The sequence below is a fragment of the Notechis scutatus genome, chromosome 11 (genome assembly GCF_049901735.1).
Source record: "Notechis scutatus isolate UNSWTSFEM ecotype Mainland chromosome 11, rNotScu1.2, whole genome shotgun sequence".
NCBI lineage: Eukaryota > Metazoa > Chordata > Lepidosauria > Squamata > Elapidae > Notechis > Notechis scutatus.
Genome location: NC_142019.1, coordinates 3256907 through 3277416, shown reverse-complemented (window position 1 = coordinate 3277416; position 20510 = coordinate 3256907). Strand labels below are relative to the sequence as shown.

The 20510-nt window shown below is 46.4% G+C and overlaps 2 protein-coding genes and 1 long non-coding RNA gene across 13 annotated transcripts in view; 1 reads left to right on the top strand and 2 right to left on the bottom strand.

Annotated features, from left to right (window-relative positions):
• Positions 1 to 16665, top strand: part of PARP6 (poly(ADP-ribose) polymerase family member 6) — a 28419-nt gene extending 11754 nt beyond the window's left edge. For 4 of the 11 annotated variants that reach the window (XM_087972585.1, XM_026687450.2, XM_026687452.2 and 1 more), the window contains 13 exons: positions 217 to 312; positions 1931 to 2023; positions 3153 to 3278; positions 4003 to 4068; positions 4319 to 4386; positions 5324 to 5372; positions 6507 to 6619; positions 8132 to 8204; positions 10760 to 10829; positions 13535 to 13614; positions 14767 to 14830; positions 15835 to 15919; positions 16056 to 16665. In XM_087972585.1, the coding sequence (XP_087828711.1) occupies positions 217 to 312; positions 1931 to 2023; positions 3153 to 3278; positions 4003 to 4068; positions 4319 to 4386; positions 5324 to 5372; positions 6507 to 6619; positions 8132 to 8204; positions 10760 to 10829; positions 13535 to 13614; positions 14767 to 14830; positions 15835 to 15919; positions 16056 to 16158 (1086 nt within the window). In that variant the 3' untranslated portion in view covers positions 16159 to 16665. The remainder of the gene's footprint in view (positions 1 to 216; positions 313 to 1930; positions 2024 to 3152; positions 3279 to 4002; positions 4069 to 4318; positions 4387 to 5323; positions 5373 to 6506; positions 6620 to 8131; positions 8205 to 10759; positions 10830 to 13534; positions 13615 to 14766; positions 14831 to 15834; positions 15920 to 16055) is intronic. The other 7 variants (XM_087972586.1, XM_087972584.1, XM_087972587.1 and 4 more) reach the window with 3 other exon arrangements.
• Positions 1 to 20510, bottom strand: part of LOC113425338 (uncharacterized) — a 370548-nt gene that overhangs the window by 57819 nt on the left and 292219 nt on the right. The window lies entirely within an intron of this gene.
• Positions 16873 to 20510, bottom strand: part of CELF6 (CUGBP Elav-like family member 6) — a 150676-nt gene continuing 147038 nt past the window's right edge. Inside the window, exon 13 of the mRNA XM_087972591.1 lies at positions 16873 to 16957. The gene's annotated coding sequence lies outside the window, so the exon portion shown is untranslated. The remainder of the gene's footprint in view (positions 16958 to 20510) is intronic.

Sequence of the window (20510 nt, the reverse complement as noted above, 5' to 3'; positions counted from 1 at the left end):
CCCCCACTCCAGCCAGGAACAGGACATTTTACTTTTAAAACATAACAAGTTACAAAACGTAATATGTTTGTTAGATAGTTATATAACTGTCCAGTAATCGTTTTATAGGTCATATTTCGGATAAACATGGAATCTCTTCTGTTCTTCATTTTCTCAGGTGTAACTCACAATATATATAATTGCCATATATAACACCCCTCTCTCCTCCCCGCTCAGATTATGAAATACGCAGAGCAGAGGATCCCTACTTTGAATGAGTACTGTGTGGTGTGTGACGAGCAGCACGTCTTCCAGAATGGGTCCATGCTGAAGGTACTTTGCACCTTGTTAAAAAGCATTGGTTTCTCTCTGGAGGTGCCTTCTGTGCTTGGTTGTTGCCTTGCCGAAGTTTCATTACCTGACTAAGTTATTTCATCAGTGCCAGTGGGTGTTGAGCTTGCTCCCTGCTTTATATGCAGTAGGTTGCTCTGCCTGTTGTTAACGGGGGCGTGCTTGCTGTTCATTTCATCGATTTTACTTCCTTCTGGGAAGGGACCCCCAGGAATATTTCTGACACCCTTATGGAAAAGGAGAGTTCTGGAGTCACTAGGGCTGTTTCACTTGACCTTGTTGGTGGCAAGGAGGCCTTGGTGTTCTTGTTTAAACAGAGAATGGGACATTACTAGAAATATTCCCATCTTAACGGAACATGAAATAATAAACCGTGTTAGTCCTCAATTTACAACTTATTGCTTATTGTACCCTATGACTATAATTAAGTGATGATTTTTGACTCTTGACAAATGTATCTTTTCTTTTATGTACACTGAGAGCATTTGCACCAAAGACAAATTCCTTGTGTGTCCAATCACAATTGGCCAATAAAGAATTCTATTCTATTCTATTCTATTCTATTCTATTCTATTCTATTCTATGGATTCCTATTCTATTTATTCCTATTCTTCCTATCCTTCCTATTCTATTTATTCTATTCCTTCCAATATTCTATTCTGTTCTGTTTTGTTCTAATTGTACCCTATGACTATCATTAAGTGTTGTACCTTATGATTCTTGACAGAATATATCTTTTCTTTTATGTACACTGAGAGCATTTGCACCAAAGACAAATTCCTCGTGCGTCCAATCACACTTGGCCAATAAAGAATTCTATTCTATTCTATTCTATTCTATTCTATTCTATTCTATTCTATTCTATTCTATTCTATTCTATTCTATTCTATTCTATTCTATTCTATTCTATTCTATTCTATTCCTTCCAATATTCTATTCTGTTCTGTTCTAATTGTACCCTATGACTATCATTAAGTGTTGTACCTTATGATTCTTGACAGAATATATCTTTTCTTTTATGTACACTGAGAGCATTTGCACCAAAGACAAATTCCTCGTGTATCCAATCACACTTGGCCAATAAAGAATTCAATTCAATTCAGTTCAGTTCTCTATTCTATTCTATTCTGTTTGTTCAGAGTTACAACGGCAGAGAAAAAAGTGACTTACGATGGTTTTTCTCACGGCCATTGCAGCGTCCCCCTGGTCAGATGATCAAAATTCATCATATATATGATGGTTGTGGTCCCCTTTTGTGACCTTCTGACCACCAGAATCAATGGGAAAGCCAGAGTTACTTAACCACCATGTTCCTAACTTAACCCTGGCAGTGAACAGCTGTGGCAAGAAAGTTCATCAAATGGGCCAAGACTCATTTAACAAACGTATCACTTAGCCACAGAAATGTTGGGCTCAACTGCGGTCGTAACTCAGGGACTGTAGACAACAGTCCCAAAAGTGCTTTTTTTTTTTTTCTCAAGGGGGCACTGGACTTTCTGGTTTTTCTTTGAAGACGTTTTGCTTCTCATCCCCAAAGCTTCTTCGGCTTGGCTTCGGGGGTCCTTTCTGACTCGTGGTGTGGCTTTTGTTTTTTCCCCAGCCAGCTGTGTGCACACGAGAGCTCTGTGTCTTCTCCTTCTACACCTTGGGGGTGATGTCTGGTGCTGCGGAAGAGGTGGCCACAGGAGCAGAGGTACAAGAGTTGGGGTGCCAAACCAGAAGCATATACAGCACGGGGTTAGGACTTGGGCCGAAGAACGTTGGACCTAGGAAAGGCCTGTCTTAAACCCTGGGCTAGTGCTTGCCTTCTCCGTCAAGTGCCACCCTGTCGAACCTTCATGGGACTCTTTTATTTGTGCTTGTCCCCAACTTGGTACCCTCACATTCCACTAGGCCTCATCTCCCATGAAGCCCTCACTCAAACAGGCTGTCTCCACCCACCCAATAGTGTGACGGCATCTCTGGAAGTTTGAATTTGAATATAGTTTCCCCAAATATGCATGCGATGTGTGGAATGGAAGGAGGAATAAAGGGGACAGTGAAAAAGTACATTAGGGAAGAAAACTTGGGATGTGATTCTAATACATATTAATTTCTTTCTAATCTGTCTGATCTATCTGTCTGTCTAACTAACTAACTAAAACTATAGTCTATATCTATTTATGATGGAAATTAAATATCAGATTCCCTCCTTCCTTCCTTCCTTCCTCCCTCCATCCCTCCCTCCCTCCCTCCCTCCCTCCCCCTCCCTCCCCCTTCCCCCCCTCCCTCCCTTCCTTCTTTTATCTTTCCTCCTCTCTCCCCCTTCCTTCCTTCCTTCCTTCCTCCTTTCCTCCCTTCCTTCCTTCCTCCCCTTCCTTTCTTCCTTCTTCCTTCCTTCCTTCCTTCCTTCCTCCCTCCCTTCCTTCCTTCCTTCCTTCCTTCCTTCCTTCCTTCCTTCCTTCCTTCCTTCCTCCCTTCCTTTCTTCCTTCTCCTTCCTTCCTCCATCCCCCTTCCTTTCTTCCTCCTTCCTTCCTTCCTTCCTTCCTTCCTTCCTTCCTTCCTTCCTTCCTTCCTTCCTTCCTTCCTTCCTTCCTTCCTTCCTTCCTTCCTTCCTTCCTTCCTTCCTTCCTTCCTTCCTTCTTCCTTCCTTCCTTCCTTTCCTTTCTTCCTTCTTCCTTCCTTCCTCCATCCCCCCTCCCTTCCTGCCTTCCTTCCCCTCTCAACAAATGACACTGGGAGGCTCACAATCCAGGCTATCAGTTGACAATGTCAGGGTAGGAGAGACGTTATAATGGAGACGAGCCTACGCAGCCTTTCCTCCGTGTCTCCTTTCCTCCAGGTAGTGGATCTTCTAGTCGCCATGTGCCGGGCGGCTTTGGAATCTCCACGCAAGAGCATCATCTTCGAGCCTTACCCATCTGTTGTGGATCCCAGTGACCCCAAGACCCTTGCCTTCAACCCCAAGGTTGGCGCGATCCTTCAGCATAAAAGCATTCTTCTCTACAATGCAATGTACAGTCGCCAATAACATTCACACCATGAATCCAGTGTCTCCATTATAGAAGCCACTTAACCTGTTGCTTTCTTCTTTAACTGGAGCAGCGTCTCCCAACTTTGGCAGTTTTAAGATGGGTGGATAAGCTCCTAAAATTGAAACCACAGGGGGCTGGATTTCAACTCCCATGCTGGCTGGGGAATTCTAGGAGTTGAAGCCTGCGTGTGAGCCATGGTGGCACAGTGGTAAGAGTGCAGTACTGCAGGCTACTTCTGCTGCCTGCCATCTGCCTGCAATTTGGCAGTTCAAATCCGACCAGCTCAAGGTTGACTCAGCGTTCCATCCTTCCAAGGTGGCTAAAATGAGGACCCAGATTGTTGGGGCCAAGAGGCTGATTCTGTAAACCACTTAGAGAGGGCCTTAGAGCACTGTGATATAAGTATATAAGTCTAAGTGCTATTGCTATTGCCATCTTAAAGCTGTCAAGGATGAGAAGCATTGAGCCAAATGGGCTCAGATAATTGCCAAGAGCCCATGGTCAGCAACAAGAACTTTGTAGTCTTATCAGCAGTTCAACCACCAGTTGAACCAGAATCAGCGTAGCCTTTGGTTCTCGGAGCTTTCTTGCTATGGGCAAATAACGTAAGAGTGGTTTATCTGTGTTTTTTGATCCGTATCTCTTTCATTGACCTAGAAAAAGAACTACGAGAGGCTGCAGAAGGCCCTGGACAGCGTCATGTCAATCCGTGAAATGACTCAAGTAGGCATTTGCACTTCTATGTCTGGGTTAGATCAAGCCCGTCTCTTGTCAGGATGGAGCTCTGGTGTTGATGGGAGGCGTAGAAGTTGTGCGAACTGGAGCACGCGAACCCCTGCATGCGTTGGATGTGGGTTTGTAGGTGTGCCTTCCTGTGTAGAGTTGTGAAATCGGCGCGTTGGCTCATTCAGAGCGACGGCAAGGAGCATTGCCGTCCATTCGGAATCGGCTGCCTTCGGTTTTTTTTTTTCAGGGTTCTTACCTGGAGATCAAGAAGCAAATGGACAAGTTAGACCCTTTGGCCCACCCTCTCCTACAGTGGTAAGCAAGCAGATCGTAAGGGTGGTGCAGCGATGGCTGGGAAGCCAAGAGTAAGGCATGAGTTGGGCTTGGGATAGGAAGCGGGATTATCTCTGCGGTGTGTCAGCGTTGCAAAGTAACGCACCCATAGAAAGGAGAGCTCCGAGGCAGGCAAATTCCTCAAAGGACAATTTATTGGAAACCTCCCACTTGCACAACTGGGTGAAAGCCGGCTCTGAAAATTCCCGCGGCTTTCACCCAACGAAAAGTCAAAGTTTTCCTCTTTTCCCCCCAAGTCCCTGGTCACGCTCTCCAATCCAGTTGCTCTCCGGTTGCTTGGTGACTTCGCTCCTCCTCTGGCCAGTGAGAATCTCCTTGGTTCCCACAGGAAAACTTTATTGTTTTGGCTTCCAAACCCCCATCTAACTATTTCCCCCACCCCACACACACACAGACACACTCCCCTGCCTTTGTTGTGTGGAAACCCTGAAGCCTTCAAGATGGCCTCAGCCCAGGTTCGCTTCAGGGTTGACCACAGTGGTTGCCGTCCTTAAGCAGCTCCATAGTGAAACGTCTCCCAGCAGCTACAGCCTCTTTACGGCCTACGCTGGCTCAGGAATTCTGGGAGATGAAGTCCACAGGTCCTAAAGGGGGCTCAGTTGCCCACCTCTGCGTTAGACCTGGGTTTGATTTCAGGACATTTGAGGTTCGACAGATTTATCACGAGGCTGGTTGGCCTAGTCTCCACTCGGAAACTGGGGCATCATCTTTTCCCAAGGCCTTTGAAAAAGGAGCTTCTCACAGGGGAGATAAATTATCCACTCGGGGATCTTCTGCTAAATTGGCCTTGTGGGGGGTGAATGCTTTTCCCGTAGCCTCGAAGAACATTCTCTGGATTGTGGTCTCTCTCGATGAAAGGATCTTCAGCCTGTTCTGACTTTCTCTCTGCCCTTCCTAGGATCATTTCCAGCAACAGATCCCACATTGTCAAGCTACCTCTCAGCAGGGTAGGTCGCCAGCCTCCATTTCTTTCGCTTGTAGTCAGCCCGCTTCAAGGCCGGACACGAGAGTAGCGAAGCATCCCCGTAACTCCGTAGTAAAAGGGCAGATTTTGCACGCAGCTGGTCTCAAAGTTCGTTTCCTATCTCTTCCCAAGGATGCAGCGAACCTCTCACCTGGCAACCATCTCCCCTGGTTCCCTAAACATCCACACCTTTTTTTTAAAAAAAATAATTTTTATTGTTTTTTTATATACAACCAATCATTCCATTTCAATCGTGCGTTGACTTGGGTACATATTTCAATTATTTAAATGTTATAAATGATATTCTTATCAAATCTACCAATATATCAATGTTCCTGTATATATATTCCCATACACATAACAATACCACACATTATAACTTGGCTTAAATTCCTCTAATTGCTCTATAAATACATCAAAGCTTTTTTAAAGTTGTTCTATTCTCTATCCGTTGATAAAAAACGTATTCCATACCATGTAACATTCAGTTTCTTCTTTTTCTTTAATTTCTAGCGTCAGTCTATTCATTTCTGCACATTCAAATATTTTTTTTTCAATTGTTTTTAACATCCACACCTTTTAAATGAATGCTCTGACGTTAGGCTCCTCCTGTAAAACCCTTCCCAGGGAGTAACCCCATTTCCCCCCACCCCTTTGGAGTTAGCATTCTTACAACGTGTTGTAACTTGCCAGGATTGAGTTTAGTGGGGAAGCGTCTGGGATCCTTCTAAACGATTTGCTGCTTTATTGCTAATTATGGCTAAGTTATGGCTAGCTTCTTCCTCCCAGGGCTACTTGGTGTAAAAAGAAACAAGCACAATTGCACTGCCCTGTGTTAAGAGCCGGAATAATTTACCTTTTGTAAAAAAGACTTTTAAAATGCTCATTAAAACCTTAAAAAAAAAACGAAACGAAAACAGGATTAGGAAAAGGCAGGCTGTTAAGTCGGGATTGGAGCTTGCTGGCAAAAAAAACAAAACAAAACTACCTTGCATGATGGTCCTTCTTCTTTTCTCTCTCTCTCTCTCTCTCTCTCTTTCTCTTTCTCTGCTGTTGTGCCCCCCTCCCCCCCTTCCCTCCCCTTCTCCTTTTCACGTGGGTCCGTTTCCCTTGGTAGCAGCTGAAATTTATGCACACCTCACACCAGTTTCTCCTGCTGAGCAGCCCCCCTGCGAAGGAGGCTCGTTTCCGGACAGCGAAGAAACTGTATGGCAGCACCTTCGCCTTCCAGTAAGTCTCCCGGCTCCATTTCCCAGTCCCTCCCAGTCCAACCCGAATGAGAAGTGGGGTCATTTGGGGTGCTTTGTCCCGAGAGTGTTCGGGCTTTTCTTTTCTCTCTTCTTTCTTGTTTTCTCTTCCTCTTTCCTTTTCTCTTTTTTCTTTTTTCCTCTTTCTTTTCTCTCTCATGTCTTTTTCTTTTTCTTTCTGTTTCTTTGTTTCTTTTCTCTTTTTTCTTTCTCTTTTTCTCTCTCTCTCCCTTTCTCTCTCCCTCTTTCTCTTCTCTCTCTTTCTCCTCTCTCTCTCTCCCCCTCTCTCTCCCTCTCTCTCTCTCTTTCTCCTCTCCTCCCTCCCTCTCTCTTTTTCTGTTTCTGTTTCTCTTTCTCTCTCCCTTTCTTTCACTTCTCTCTCTGTCTCCTCTCCCTCTCTCCTCTCTCCCTCTTTCTCTCTCTCCTCTCTCCCGCCTCTTTCTCTCTCTCCTCCCTCCCTCTCTTTCTCTTTTTTCTTTTTCTTTCTCTTTTTCTCTCTCTTTCTCTCTCCCTTTTTTCTCTTCTCTCTTTCTCTCTTCCTCTCCTCTCTCTCTCATCCCTCCTTTCTCTTTTTCTCTTTTTCTCTCTCCCTCTCTTTCTCCTCTCTCTCTCCTCTCTCCCCCTTCTCTCTCTTTCCTCTCTCCTCTCTCTCTGCTCCCTCCCTCTCTTTCTCTTTCTCTTTTTCTTTTCTCTCTCTTTCTCTCTCTCTCTCTCTCCTCTCTCCTCTCTCCCCCTCTTTCCTTCTCCTCTCTCTTCCCTCCCTCTCTCTTTTTCTCTTTTTCTCTTTCTCTCTCCCTTTTTTCTTTCTCTTCTCTCTCTTTCTCTCTCCCCTCCTCTCTCTCTCTCCCGCCTCTTTCTCTCTCTCCTCCCTCCCTCTCTTTCTCTTTTTTTTATTCTCTTTTTCTCTCTCTTTCTCTCTCCCTTTCTTTCTCTTCTCTCTTTTTCTCTTCCTCTCCTCTCTCTCTCATCCCTTTCTCTCTTTCTCTTTTTCTCTCTCCCTCTCTTTCTCTTCTCTCTCTCTCTCTCTCTCTTCCTCTCTCCTCTCCCCTCTCTCTTTCTTTCTCCTCTCTCCTCCCTCCCTCTCTCCTTTTCTGTTTCTCTCTTTCTCTCTCCCTTTCTTTCACTTCTCTCTCTTTCTCCTCTCTCTCTCTCCTCTCTCCCACTTTCTCTCTCTCCTCCCTCCCCTCTCTCTTTCTCTTTTTCTCTCTCTTTCTCCTTTTCTTTCTCCTCTCTCTCTCTCTCTCTCTTCCTCTCTCCTTTCTCCCCCCTCTCTTTCTTTCTCCCCCCCTCTCTGTCTCTCTCGGTTTTGCCTTGATTGCAAAGAGGTTTGGGAAGCAAGCAATTTCTGCAGATTCACTTAGCCTGAGGCGTTGGTCTGTTTTCTGCCACAAGGTCTCGTACTGATGCGCGCACGCTGACCTGATTACCTGTGGCGGCAGGAAAGGCTGTGGCGAGTGACGAGTTTCTTTCTCTCTCCCCTTCCCCCACCCCACAGTGGCTCTCACATTGAGAATTGGCATTCCATTCTGCGCAATGGGCTGGTCAACGCATCCTACACCAAATTGCAGGTAAGGGACCGTGCTGGGCTCCTGACGTTCTCAAGAGGGGCAGCTCGCATTCACGGGAGGCTGTGGGCTTCCTGGCCTAACAAACCCCCCCCACCCCACCCCCATTCTTCAGATGATAATCACGGCTAGCCAGTTTGACTTGTCCTGCTTCATCTGGGTCTCCCTTCCTGCCCAGCTGGCTACGGGCAGCTCTGGGTGTCTGCCCCCCCGGCCCCCACCGTCCCACCCCTGTGATACTCCTGCCTGCCCCCCTTTGGACACCGATTTCCCCCCCACCTCCCCCTTCAGCCGTCGGGAGCCCCCCGGTAAAGCCTAAGGGCCTGGTATGCTGGGCTGTAGCCAGCTTCAACCCCCTGGGTGCCGTCGTACGATAGCACCGTGTGGCTCGAGGCAGCAGGACCCCGGGTGCCAGTCCTGGAGGCTGGCCTGACTTATCAGCTCCGCCGGGATTAACTGCATCGCCTCCCTCATGGGGTCTCTTGGAGGAAATGCTTTGCATTCCGCACTTCCCAGTTGTGCTCGTTGACGTAAAGACCCCTGCGCACCTACAGACACGCATGTCCTCCCCTGCAAGCGTGTTGTGGCCTTAAAAGTCGACTTTATTTCGGCTTACGCTTTCTTCTGAGGAATTCAAGAGGACTCAGCATTCTTCTTGCCCTAAATATAGTCGTAGTAATAGTAGTAGTAGTAGTAGTAGTTCTCCCTGCCCTAAAAATAGTAATAGTAATAATAGTAGTAGTAGTAATAGTAGTTCTCCCTTCCCTAAAAATAGTAATAGTAATAATACTACTAGTAGTAGTTCTCCCTTCCCTAAAAATAGTAATAGTAATAATACTAGTAGTAGTAGTACTCCCTTCCCTAAAAATAGTAATAGTAATAATACTAGTAGCAGTAGTTCTCCCTTCCCTAAAAATAGTAATAGTAATAATACTAGTAGCAGTAGTACTCCCTTCCCTAAAAATAGTAATAGTAATAATAATAGTAGTAGTACTCCTTTCCCTAAAAATAGTAATAGTAATAATACTAGTAGCAGTAGTTCTCCCTTCCCTAAAAATAGTAATAATACTAGTAGCAGTAGTTCTCCCTTCCCTAAAAATAGTAGTAATAGTAATAATAGTAGTAATAGTAGTAGTAATAGTCTCCCTTCCCTAAAAATAGTAGTAATAGTAGTAGTAAAATAATAATAATAATAATAATAATAATAATAATAATAATAATAATAATAATAATAGAACATCTGGCTGGCTGTGCGATGAATAATAATAAAAATAAAATAATTGCAGCTTCCTGCAATCATACAAGCGGAACTGCAGAAAATTGTGCTACTCGGAACATCGTACATTTCCGTGGCTTGAAGAGGAAGGCTAGTGGCTGCAAGGAACTATTTAAAATTTTCTCTTTTATCCATTTAAAGACGTGAAACTCAGTCAACGGAACATTTATACACATGTTATCACGAGCGTCCTTGACTTGTCCCAGCTTCTGCCACCCTGGTAGTTCGAAAGCATGTAAAAAAACAAAACGAAATGCAAGTAGAAAAAGAGGGACCCCTTTGGTGGGAAGGGAACAGCGTTCCGTGGCCCTTCGAAGGCGTTTAGTCCTGCCAGCCGCACGACCACGGAGACGTCTTCAGACAGCGCTTTGGGCTTTGTAACGGAGATGAGCACCGCCCCCTAGAGGCAGGGACGACTAGCACGGATGCGCGAGGGAGACCCTTGACCTTTCTACCTTCTTTCCACGCGTCCTCCCTCCCCCCCCCATCTAATTTGAAGAGCTCAACGCCCCAAACAGATCGAAGCAACAACCTTCACATGCTTAACGTGCTGAGAGTTAGCAGAGGCCTTGGGAGGAGAGACCCTCCCTCCCTCCCTCCCCCTCTGCTTCCACCAGGAGGGGCTGGCCGGGATGCACCATCCCAAGGCCTCCCAGCATGGGAGGCTGACTCAGTCGCAGCCAGCTTCTCTAGATAAGGTAGCCCGGCGTCCTGTTCTCCTGCTCATTTTGGGGGGGGGGAGACACCCCACCACCGCACTAGAAGATCTGCTCAGTGATTGGCTACTGTGTAGAATGAAACTTACTAGCCGTAGTAGGGGGGCTCCGCAGCCAGGCTGGAGAAACGTTTCCAGATCATTCCAGAGAGACACAACAACACCGCAGTTCTTCAGGGCCCAGACCATCCTCTGTCCCGTTTCCCCTCCCCCCCCCCAGCCCAGGGGTGTCAAAACTCAAGGCCCGCGGGCCGGATCTGGCCGCGATGTGGTCAGATCCGGCCTGCAGGACCGTCCTGGCCTACCCAACGCAAAGAGGAAAGATCAGGCCAACGTAGCTTCAGCCCGGTCTACCCAACGCGAAGAGGAAACATGCCAGCAGGTTAGGGGAGTGGCGTCAAGCTGGCCGTGCCCACCCAGTCGGACGTGCCCCCCCCCGCCCAGGTGAACCACAGCCCTCGATGAAATTGAGTTTGACACCCCTGCCCTAGCCTGCTTTTTTTTTTTTTTGCTTTTGTTTTGTTTTTGTTTTGTTTTTTCTGGCTCACATTGGTGTTTTTCTGCAAGCTGCATGGAGCAGCCTATGGCAAAGGCATCTATCTGAGCCCCATCTCCAGTATTTCCTTTGGATATTCAGGTAAGCGGCTCTCCCGTCGTCCCTCCATCTGTCAGTGCACCTCATGTCCTGCACATGCGCTTGTCTTGCATCCAAGAGCCGCTCTCACCCTCCCCTCCCCTCCCCTCCCCCCCTGTGTTCTTTCATCCACATGATTCCCAGGGCGGGGAAGGGACCATTCACACCCACACATCTGGGTCGGTTCCTTTGGCGGACATCTCGAGCGTCTTGAACTGGGGTGGAAGCCAGCACTAACCTTGGCCCTCTCTCTCTCTCTCTCTCTCTCTCTCTCTTTTGTGGTGGGGAACCTGACCCAGGGCCCCCCCCTTCTCCTTCTGCAAAGGTTCTCCTGCCCTTGAGAAGGTTGGGCACGCGTGGAGCAGGTTGCTAGCTTGAGGTCGTCAGAATGGGTGGATCTTACCAACAGTCGCAGTGGGTTGTCCTGAAGTTTGGGATGGGGTGTGCTTTGGTGGGAAACCTGTTTTAAGACTCTCAGGGAATGTCCCAAGTAAACCATGTGCACCGTTGTGGCAAATGTCCAATAAGGCAGCTGCACCATGCACCTGTGGCCCACCTTATGGGCCTGTTTGCTTCCACAGAGCGAGACGCGGCCTTGAGCCCTCCCAGGCTCACTGCCTTTTACTATTTCCACTCTACTGCCTGCCAGTCGGTTTATCTCCAGCTTCTTGAAGTTGGTGTCTTACGGATAGGTTGGACCCCAACTCTTCTCTCTCCAACTGAGAAGAAACCCATTTGGAATGCAGCTAACCACACAAAACAGGAGGGAAAGCTGGAGTTAACTCCATGCTTCTTCGTTTTATCCTCTGATTTATATATAAATTAAGAATAGATATGATAATCTCCTTCATCCAACTAGTTGGCTGGCTCTTTAAGTACATGGATCAAAATTGAAAAACACGGTGTCACAGAGTCCTTTAAAGAAATTTTTTTAAAAATGCCCTTCATCCTCCAAAGAGTGAAGATCTACAGATAGATATCTCCCACTTTTTGTTTCACAGCAACGATATGATGTGGTTCTGGAGTGAGAAGGTGAGGGGCAGCCATCCCCTGTTGAGGGTCTCGCAGATCAAGGGGTTTCAGGTGGCAGCATGTTAAATTAGTTTTAATCTTAGCTGAATATGTTGTGTGAGCTTAGCTTATTGATTAGTTTAAGGTTCAGTGCAATTGCGCAAAGCCTGAACGTGGGTTAATTCAGTAACCAGGTTAAATATACTTTATGAACGCGGACTTTAAGGTCTACTCCTGAGTATAGGAATAAAGAAGGCAGTTGTACTAACCACCATGCACCAAATGAATTTTGAGACCTAGCCTTACAAATTAGTTGAAAATGTGAGATGAACCTGTTTCTTCTCAATAACCATTATATGAAGTTCTGCTTAGTAGTTGGAAGAGGAGGAGGCCGTGTGGGATCTACGCTCAGGTTGAATTGTCCTGTTAGAATTGAGTTGGTCAGATCAGACAAGCAAGCTAACAATAAACAACAGCCCAATTAAGGAACTGCCAAGACCACTCCCACCAATACCGACAGAAATAGCCACCAGTACGTAAAATGAGAGCAATCCCCACTCCCTTGTAGAACTGATGGTGTTACCTAGCCGGGTTATGAAATGTCTGCAAGAAAACCACCAAGCTGAGAGAGAGCAGCAAGGACCCCACAGTTCATCCACGAGTTTCAAAATATTCTCTTCTATTCGTACCCAGACATTGGGAAGCCAGCAAACTACTGGGCTGCGACCAGCCAGTCTTTTTATTTTCTGAAAATGCCTCTGAAGTCTTCTTGGGAAAGAATAAGAATAAGAATTAGAAGAGAAGAGAAGAGTAGAGAAGAGAATGTAGAAGAGAATATAGAATAGAATAGAATAGAATAGAATAGAATAGAATAGAATAGAATAGAATAGAATAGAATAGAATGAGGAGGAATAGAAGAGATGAGAATGTAGAAGAAAATATAGATTACAATATAAAATAGAATAGAATGAGAAGGAATAGAATAGAATAGAATAGAACAGAATGAGAAGGAAGAGAAGAGAATGTAGAAGAGAATATAGAATAGAATATAGAATAGAATAGAATATAGAATAGAATAGAATGAGAAGGAATAGAATAGAATAGAATTCAAAACTTCCAATAGAATAGAATAACAGTTGGAAGGGACCTTGGAGGTCTTCTAGTCCAACCCCCAGCTTAGGCAGGAAACCCTACTGAAGTGGTCTTCAGACAAATGGTTATCCAACCTCTTCTTAAAAACTTCCAGTGTTGGAGCATTCACAACTCCTGGAGGCAAGTTGTTCCACTTATTAATTGTTCTGTCAGGAAATTTCTACCGAATATATCCTTGAGGCTGGGGTTTAGCTTTGCAGCGTGTTAGCTTTGAGCTCATTTTAATTTAATCGAAGGATAGAAAAGAAAGAAAGAAAGAAAGAAAGAAGAAAGAAAGAAAGAGAAAGAAAAGAGAAAGAAAGCTTGGCACACAACAAGGAATCTCTTGTAAGGCCACGTGTGAGGTCAAGGGTGCGTGACTCAGAACTCTCTCGCTCAGCAGGATCTCCTTTGATCCTGTTTGCTGTTTGCATTACTCCGCTCTCCACAAAGCTTTGCGTTGTCAGGGACTTAAGAGCACTGCTCACTTGCAGGCTAGAAGGTCAGCCAAATCCTGGTGTCTCCCCCATGGATGCTGCTTCTCACCTTCTTCCTTGTCCACGCAGGGATGGGGAAAGGGCAGCACCGGATGCCCTCTAAGGATGAGCTGGTGCAGAGGTACAACCGAATGAACACGATTCCCCAGGTAACATAAGTGGTTATGCAGATCAGCGATGCGGTCCAAAAAAGTGTTACTCCTGGTCCTGTGGGCGTGGCTTGGTGGGCATGGCATGGGAAGGATACTGCAAAATCCCCATTCCCTCCCCACCCCACTAACCTGCTTTCCAGCTCTGTTCTCCTGTGCAGGGCAACAAAAGGAGACCCAGCCAATCAGCTGGGACTTGGGAGGCAGAGAATAGATGGGGGGCGGGGCCAGTCAAGGTGGTATTTGCTGGTTCTCTGAACTACTCAAAATTTCCTCTACCGGTTCTCCAGAACTGGTCAGAACCAGCTAAATACCACCTCTGATGCAGATCTTTGGATCTGCCGTGGACCTGTCATAAGCAGATGTAGGAGAAAACCTGGCCGAGTCTGAAAGAGGGGTCAGTCATGTCATCAGGCCCTTCAGGCCCACAAGAGATCGAAGTCCAGCCCACCTTGAATTCCGTTGACTCTTTATCTACCGCCAATTTGCTTTGGCCGTTAGTAGTTCAGATTCTTGTAGAGAGCTGATGCTATCAACCCATACGTTCATTCGAACTGCCTGGATCTCCTGATTTCCCCCCGCTCTTCTTTGTCAACTCATAAAATATTTCTCGGGTCTTTTAGCGTTGCCAACAGAAAGGGAGCGGGGAGCAGTATAGCTGCTGCAAAACAGAAACTGCATTCCATGGATGTTTTCATAGATAAGTTTCCCAGGCAACCACAGTTTCTGCCCCGCAAAATGCTAACTGGAGAATATGATGGATGACTCTGGGCTATGGATGTGTCCCATTGGAGAATATGAATTATGATACACCCAGAGGGATGGGGGGAAACCAGGGTCAAGGGTGACAATGAATGATGTGTCTCAGAGTCGGCTGCACCCAGGCAGCACCAGCATATCTTCTAATAAATCTTTGAGCTTTGAAAATCAGGCTAGAGACTCATGATTTAAATGGGGGTCACTACCGGAGCCCCTGACACTCTTCATGGCACCTTTGTTATGGTGCGGGGGGGGAGACACCCATTTTTTAGGGAGAGCACCTGTGGGGGGCTTAGGAACAGAAGCCAAGGAGGGCAGGATGGGGGAAATTGGTGACAAGTGCCAAGCACGAGTGGGTGGGGGCTGATTCTGGATCTCTGCTTTCCTCTCCAGACGCGATCCATCCAGTCCAGATTCCTGCAGAGTCGCAATCTGAACTGCATCGCACTTTGTGAAGGTGAGTTTGAAAAGGGAGCGTTCGGTTGACCCGTCCGGTTCACCCCTGTGAGATTTTGTCCCTCATGGTTCATCTGCTTCCTTTATTGTGTGTGTGTGTGTGTGTGCAAATGCTAATGGATAGATCATTCCCAGAAAGAAAGAAAGAAAGAAAGAAAGAAAGAAAGAAAGAAAGAAAGAAAGAAAGAAAGAAAGAAAGAAAGAAAGAAAGGTTGGAAACACCTTAAAGTCTGCGGAGATTCTCAGTCATCCAGGCCATGGGTTTGTCCCAAAGGTGCTTTTTTGTTTCAGAAGGCAACTTGACTTTCGTTGAAGATGTTTGGCTTCTCATCCAAGAAGCTTCTTCAGTTCTTTTCAAGGGGGGGCGGAAAAACCAAGTAAGGTCCAGTTGCCTTTGGAAAAAGCACCTTTGGGACATCGTGCAGGTGTCAACTAAAAAATAATAATACTCCTTTGGTCTTTTTTAGTTGCCTTCAGAAAGCGAGTGGGGGAAAGCCGTGCATTCCTCAAACGCCTTAGATAATCGCCTTGGCAGCCCAAAACTGTCGGCGCGCGAGAAATTTACTGGAGAGCGTGATTGATGACTCTTGGCTATGGATGTGTCCCATTGGAGAATATACATCCAGGGGGGAGGGTGGAGGGAAGACCAGGGGTCAAGGGGGAAATGAATGACGTATTTTAGTGTCGGCTGCACCCAGGTAACGCCGACATGGCAACTCCTAATAAACAATTTTTTTTTTAACTCTGAGAAATGCGGCTAAAGACTTGTGATTTGAATGGGTGTGTGTGTGTGTGTGTGTGTGGATTTGTCGGAGCCCTGACAGCAGGCTTTGCTGAGTCAATCTGAACGTCCGGTTACTCCTGCAGTCCCATTTCAACAGTGGCCAGGCCGGTGCACGCTGGAAACCCCCCTAATTCGTCTGTCTGGCATAACGGGCAGGCCGGTGCAAGCCGTGTCCATTTCCCCCGCTCTTGTCATTGACCCCCCTTCTCCTTCCCTTGCAGTGATCACATCCAAGGATCTCCAGAAACATGGAAACATCTGGGTTTGTCCCGTGTCTGACCATGTCTGCACCCGCTTTTTCTTTGTGTGAGTAAGCTCGGCCACGTGGGAGGAGAGGCCGCTGTCTCTCTGTGGGATAGCTCAGGAGCCAGATGGGAAGGAGCCTCCCCCCCAAAAAAAGAGACCATTTCACAGTTCTTCTCCCCCTCCCTGGTCCTCACAGGTATGAAGACGGCCAAGTTGGAGACGCCAACATCAATACTCAGGACCCTAAAATCCAGAAGGAGATCATGCGTGTAATTGGCACTCAGGTCTATACAAACTGAAGGGGTGGAGGAGCCCCTCCCTTCAGACTGTGCTGGCGCTGTCCCCGAGGGGGGACAGGAAAAGGGACTGATGTTGTAGACCATACACAGGACTCTGCCTGGCCGAAGACTGAGACACACCCCCCCACCGGAGGGAGCAACCACTGTCAAAACCTCTGGACCGCGGATGCCGGGGCTGGGGGGGTTGGAGGGGGAACAGCCCCGGAGGGGGTCGCGCAGCAGCTCCATCCTCTTCCCCCTCCCCATCCGTAGAGTTGAGTGGGCGGAGTTGGACCCAATTCCCGTGAGCCGCTTGGAAGGGTTTAAAGAGTTTTTGCTGCATGCCCACGTTTTCGGCGACGGCGTTTGGAACCGTGAAAACGAGCAAAAAAAAAGAAAGAAAAAGAAAAAGAAACACAAAACAAACACACACACACCCCACGATGACACAAGAGAGCCCCCAGAGAGAGAATGTGCGCGTGCAAGCAAGCGGTTTTAGCTTATTAAAATTCTCTTTGAAAAAAAAAAGCAGCGCTCGGCGCCCCTGTGTGCGATCCTTTTTCCAAAACCCGCCAGCAGATGTTGCGGTTTTTCCTCTTGTATACGCAGGACAGCGGTGCGCTTCCTTTTGCACACACTTTCTCTATTGGTATGTGTGTGTGTGTGTGTGTGTGTGTATGAGATTAGTTTTTTCTTTTGTTGTTGTTGTTGCAGTTATACTTTCAGACCTTCAGGTCCTTTATGGAACAATCCGGTTTTTGTTCAGATTAGGATTTAGGATGTGCCAAGCTTTGGATTTCCTGTTGTTCTCCTCCTTTCCCTGACCAAGAAAGGAGTCAGGGAATGTATATATGTGAATTTAGGTATTCACATATATTCCCCCTATGGAAATATACCCCTCTCTCTACCCAGGTGGTCTGGGGAAGCCATCTTGGTGGTACCCAAGGCCACATTTAACCATTCTTGTCACAGAGGAGGGAGGGAACGGCTGCATCACATATATTGATGGACATATCGGTATAGGAGGCGGGAATCTGTTGTGGCTCTTCCTGTTTTGCTTCTGAACGGGGACAGCCTACCTTGATTCCTAGCTGCAAATGGCAGGAAAACACAATTGGTTTTTAGCCAACATGATTAGCCAAGTTCTTTGTGGCTGCAGGTTGTCCGCTTCAGAATCAGAATAGAGCTGGAAGGGACCTTGGAGGTCTTCCAGTCCAGCCCCCTGATCAAGCGGGAGACCCTAGACCATCTCAGACAAGGGACTGTCCAGTCTCTTCTTAAAAACCTCCAGTGAGGAAGCAAGCCACAACTTCTGGTGGCAAGCTGTTCCACTGGCTAATTGTCCTCACTGTTGGAAAGTTTCTCCTTAATTCCAGGTTGCTTTTCTCCTTGATTAGTTTCCATCCATTGTTTCTTGTCCTGCCCCTTTTTGGAAAATAAGTTGACCCCTTCCTCTACTGGAAGACTGTTATTATGTCCCCTCTAGTCCTTCTTTTGTTTAGCCAAACCCAAACCCTGCAGCTGTCCTTCGTATGTTTTGGATTTCTGGAGAACATGCCGTTTAAGGTCCCTGCCCCCTTGCCTCCTGGATCTTCCCTCTCCCACTTTCTGTGGTCTGTTGTGTTGGAAAGAAGACCAAGGATGAAGAGGAGATCAGATAGGACCAGATTTTCTTGAAAAAAAAAGTAGTGGTGGTAAGAATTTGGGGGTAGGAACCTGGAATCTAGTCCCCATGCTCTTGACAGACCATGGAGCAAAAAAAAAAAAAAAAAGACACAAAGTTGACAAGAGGTTCTAGATCAGGGGTGCCCAACCTTGGCAACTTTAAGACTTGTGGACTTCAACTCCCAACTCCTCAGCCAGCAAAGCTGGCTGAGGATTGGGTTGAAGTCCACAAGTCTTAAAGTTGCCAAGGTTGGATACCTTCTGTTCTAGATCAACGTTCCTCAACCTTGGCCACTTTTAAGACGAGTGAACTTCAACTCCCAAGAACGCTGGCTGGAGAATCCTAGGAGTTGAAGTCCACCTGTCTTAAAAGCGGTCAAGATTTGAGGAACGTTGATCTAGAACCTCTTGTCCTCTGGGAGGCCTCCAATGTTCCAAACTTTGGTCCAGTATACTGATCAGATAGCAATATCTACGAATGGGTCCCTCTTCTTTCCCGCATTCTGAGTAAGCTGCTACTTACGAGGAAGCGCATTTTGGATTCTTTTAACACCTGGTCAGATGGAGGCCTCCTCTGCTTCCTTCCTTTGGGGTTAGGGATGTTTCTGTCTTGGGCTCAAAAGCAAGCGATCACTTGACAGGCAAGTGTTCTGCCCTGCATTATTCTCTTCTGAACATTTAGAACCCAAAAGCCTATTTATGGTTCTGTGGAGCCAGGAAATTCCTGTGTCTCAAGATGTCAAGCTTGGGCTTTGCTGAGGCATTTCCCAGGGAGCGGACACGAAGCATCAACATTGAGCCAATGGGCATTTCTTGTGCTGTTTTGCCCAGCAAGAACACAAGGATCCGGTGAGGTTTAAAGTAGGTTAGTTAAATAAAGTGGTAGGCAGCTCCCAAAGAGCGCAGAACTTTTCTGAGAAGAGACTCACGCAAACAATCCGGTCAAATTCCCACTGGACTGTGCTTTATTTCAGTCTTAAGCAGAATATCATTTTAACTACAGAGCTACAGAGATCACAACGCCCATTTGTCTGTCTTTATTATTATACTACAAGGAAATCATAAGAAAGACCAATCAAAAGAATCGTATAATCCACTGGAATGCCCCGCAAAATGCTCCCCACTGTTGGGAGGCAGTGTTCCTTTGGAGGATGGAAACTGAAAGCCCGTGAGTGTGTGTTTGTGTGTGGGGAAATGGGAATGGGGGAGATGGCCTAAAGTAAGTTCCTCTTCCCAAATTCAGGGCAGAAAAAGAGACTATGATGGGGAGCATTGCCATTCAGAACAGCCAAACTAGGCACAAACTATCATTGCATGTGGACCTTCAATCTGGCTATCCAGGATGAGAATTGTGTAGCCAAAGATCTGACTTAAGTGAATAACCAACTATGGGGGTTGGTTGATCAGTTGATCCAAACTGTAGACTTTGGATGATGAGGACCTTAACTTGACCGTTTCATCAACACTCCAATTAATTCAGATTTCCCCATCATGGAAATACTTTGAATTTCTATCATCCTCGAAGCAGGTATTACATTGGAGAAGAATAACTGAATTTTTTTCCCCATTTACCTTAGATTTCCCCATTTACCTTAGATCGTACCTTCCCAAAACCTTCTCACTTCCTGCATAATTCCTGCACATCTCACATTTTGTGGAGTAGTTGTTGACCTCTGCCTGCTGCTGCCATTTTTAAATCTTAGTGGGGCCGAAAGAAAACTACGATTATGCAAAAGGGGGTGGGGTGCAGAGGAGCATGAAAGGAAATGAGTGAGGGGGGAAAGGTTATTTTTATTGAAACCCCGTGTGCCCACTTGAGTCGGCAGCTTTCAAATGACCCTCATGCGGGAAAAAAATATGCAGGAGGTACAGATTTTCTTAAAAGGTTTTGATTCAGTAATAACTGCATTTACAACCAAATGTTTCCACTTTTCCCTGTGCTTGTGATCTGGATGGGAAACCGATGGTTATCCAAGGACTTGGAGGAAAGAACAGAAATATCTTGCATACAGAAAGCCAAATCTACAATTCAGACCATGATTTTTCTAAAGGAACAACAATGGTGGAAAGTTGGCTTGAAATGGGTCATTTTCCCCAAACACAGTCCTTTACATACACTGGCCACTTCGATGATGGTGGCCACCTTCAAAAATTATTGAAAACATTGGCTTCTTTTCCACCACTTCTGTTGGTGGGCTAAAATCTAGACCCATCAGTTTGTCATGCTATGAATGAAAACAAGCACTCTTCCCTCTTCAGAGGTGCCTAGAGACACATGGGTGAGTGGGTCATCACTACATCCACCATCAATTTAGTTGTCAAGAAAGGTTACGATTATACTTGGCGTACACTTCATCCCTGGGTCCTCGTGACTTCCAAGTTGTGGCCAAGAGCAGGGGTCTCCAACCTTGGCAACTTTAAGACTTGTGGACTTCCAACTCTCAGAATTCTGGAAGTTGAAGTCCACAAGTCTTAAAGTTGCCAAGGTTGGAGACCCCTGGCCAAGAAGATTGCAAACCAAGGATGATGTTTCAAGGGGCCCCATAGGCCTTGACCCATTGCCTAAGCAGAAGCTGGAGGAAAGGAAGGAAGTTGGAATGTCAGATGGAATGCCAACCTGCTGGGGTCCAAGTAGAAATCCCTTCTACTTGTTTTCTGAGAATAGGGTAGAGAAGCCATTGACAACTGCAAAATCTCATGCCAGGTGG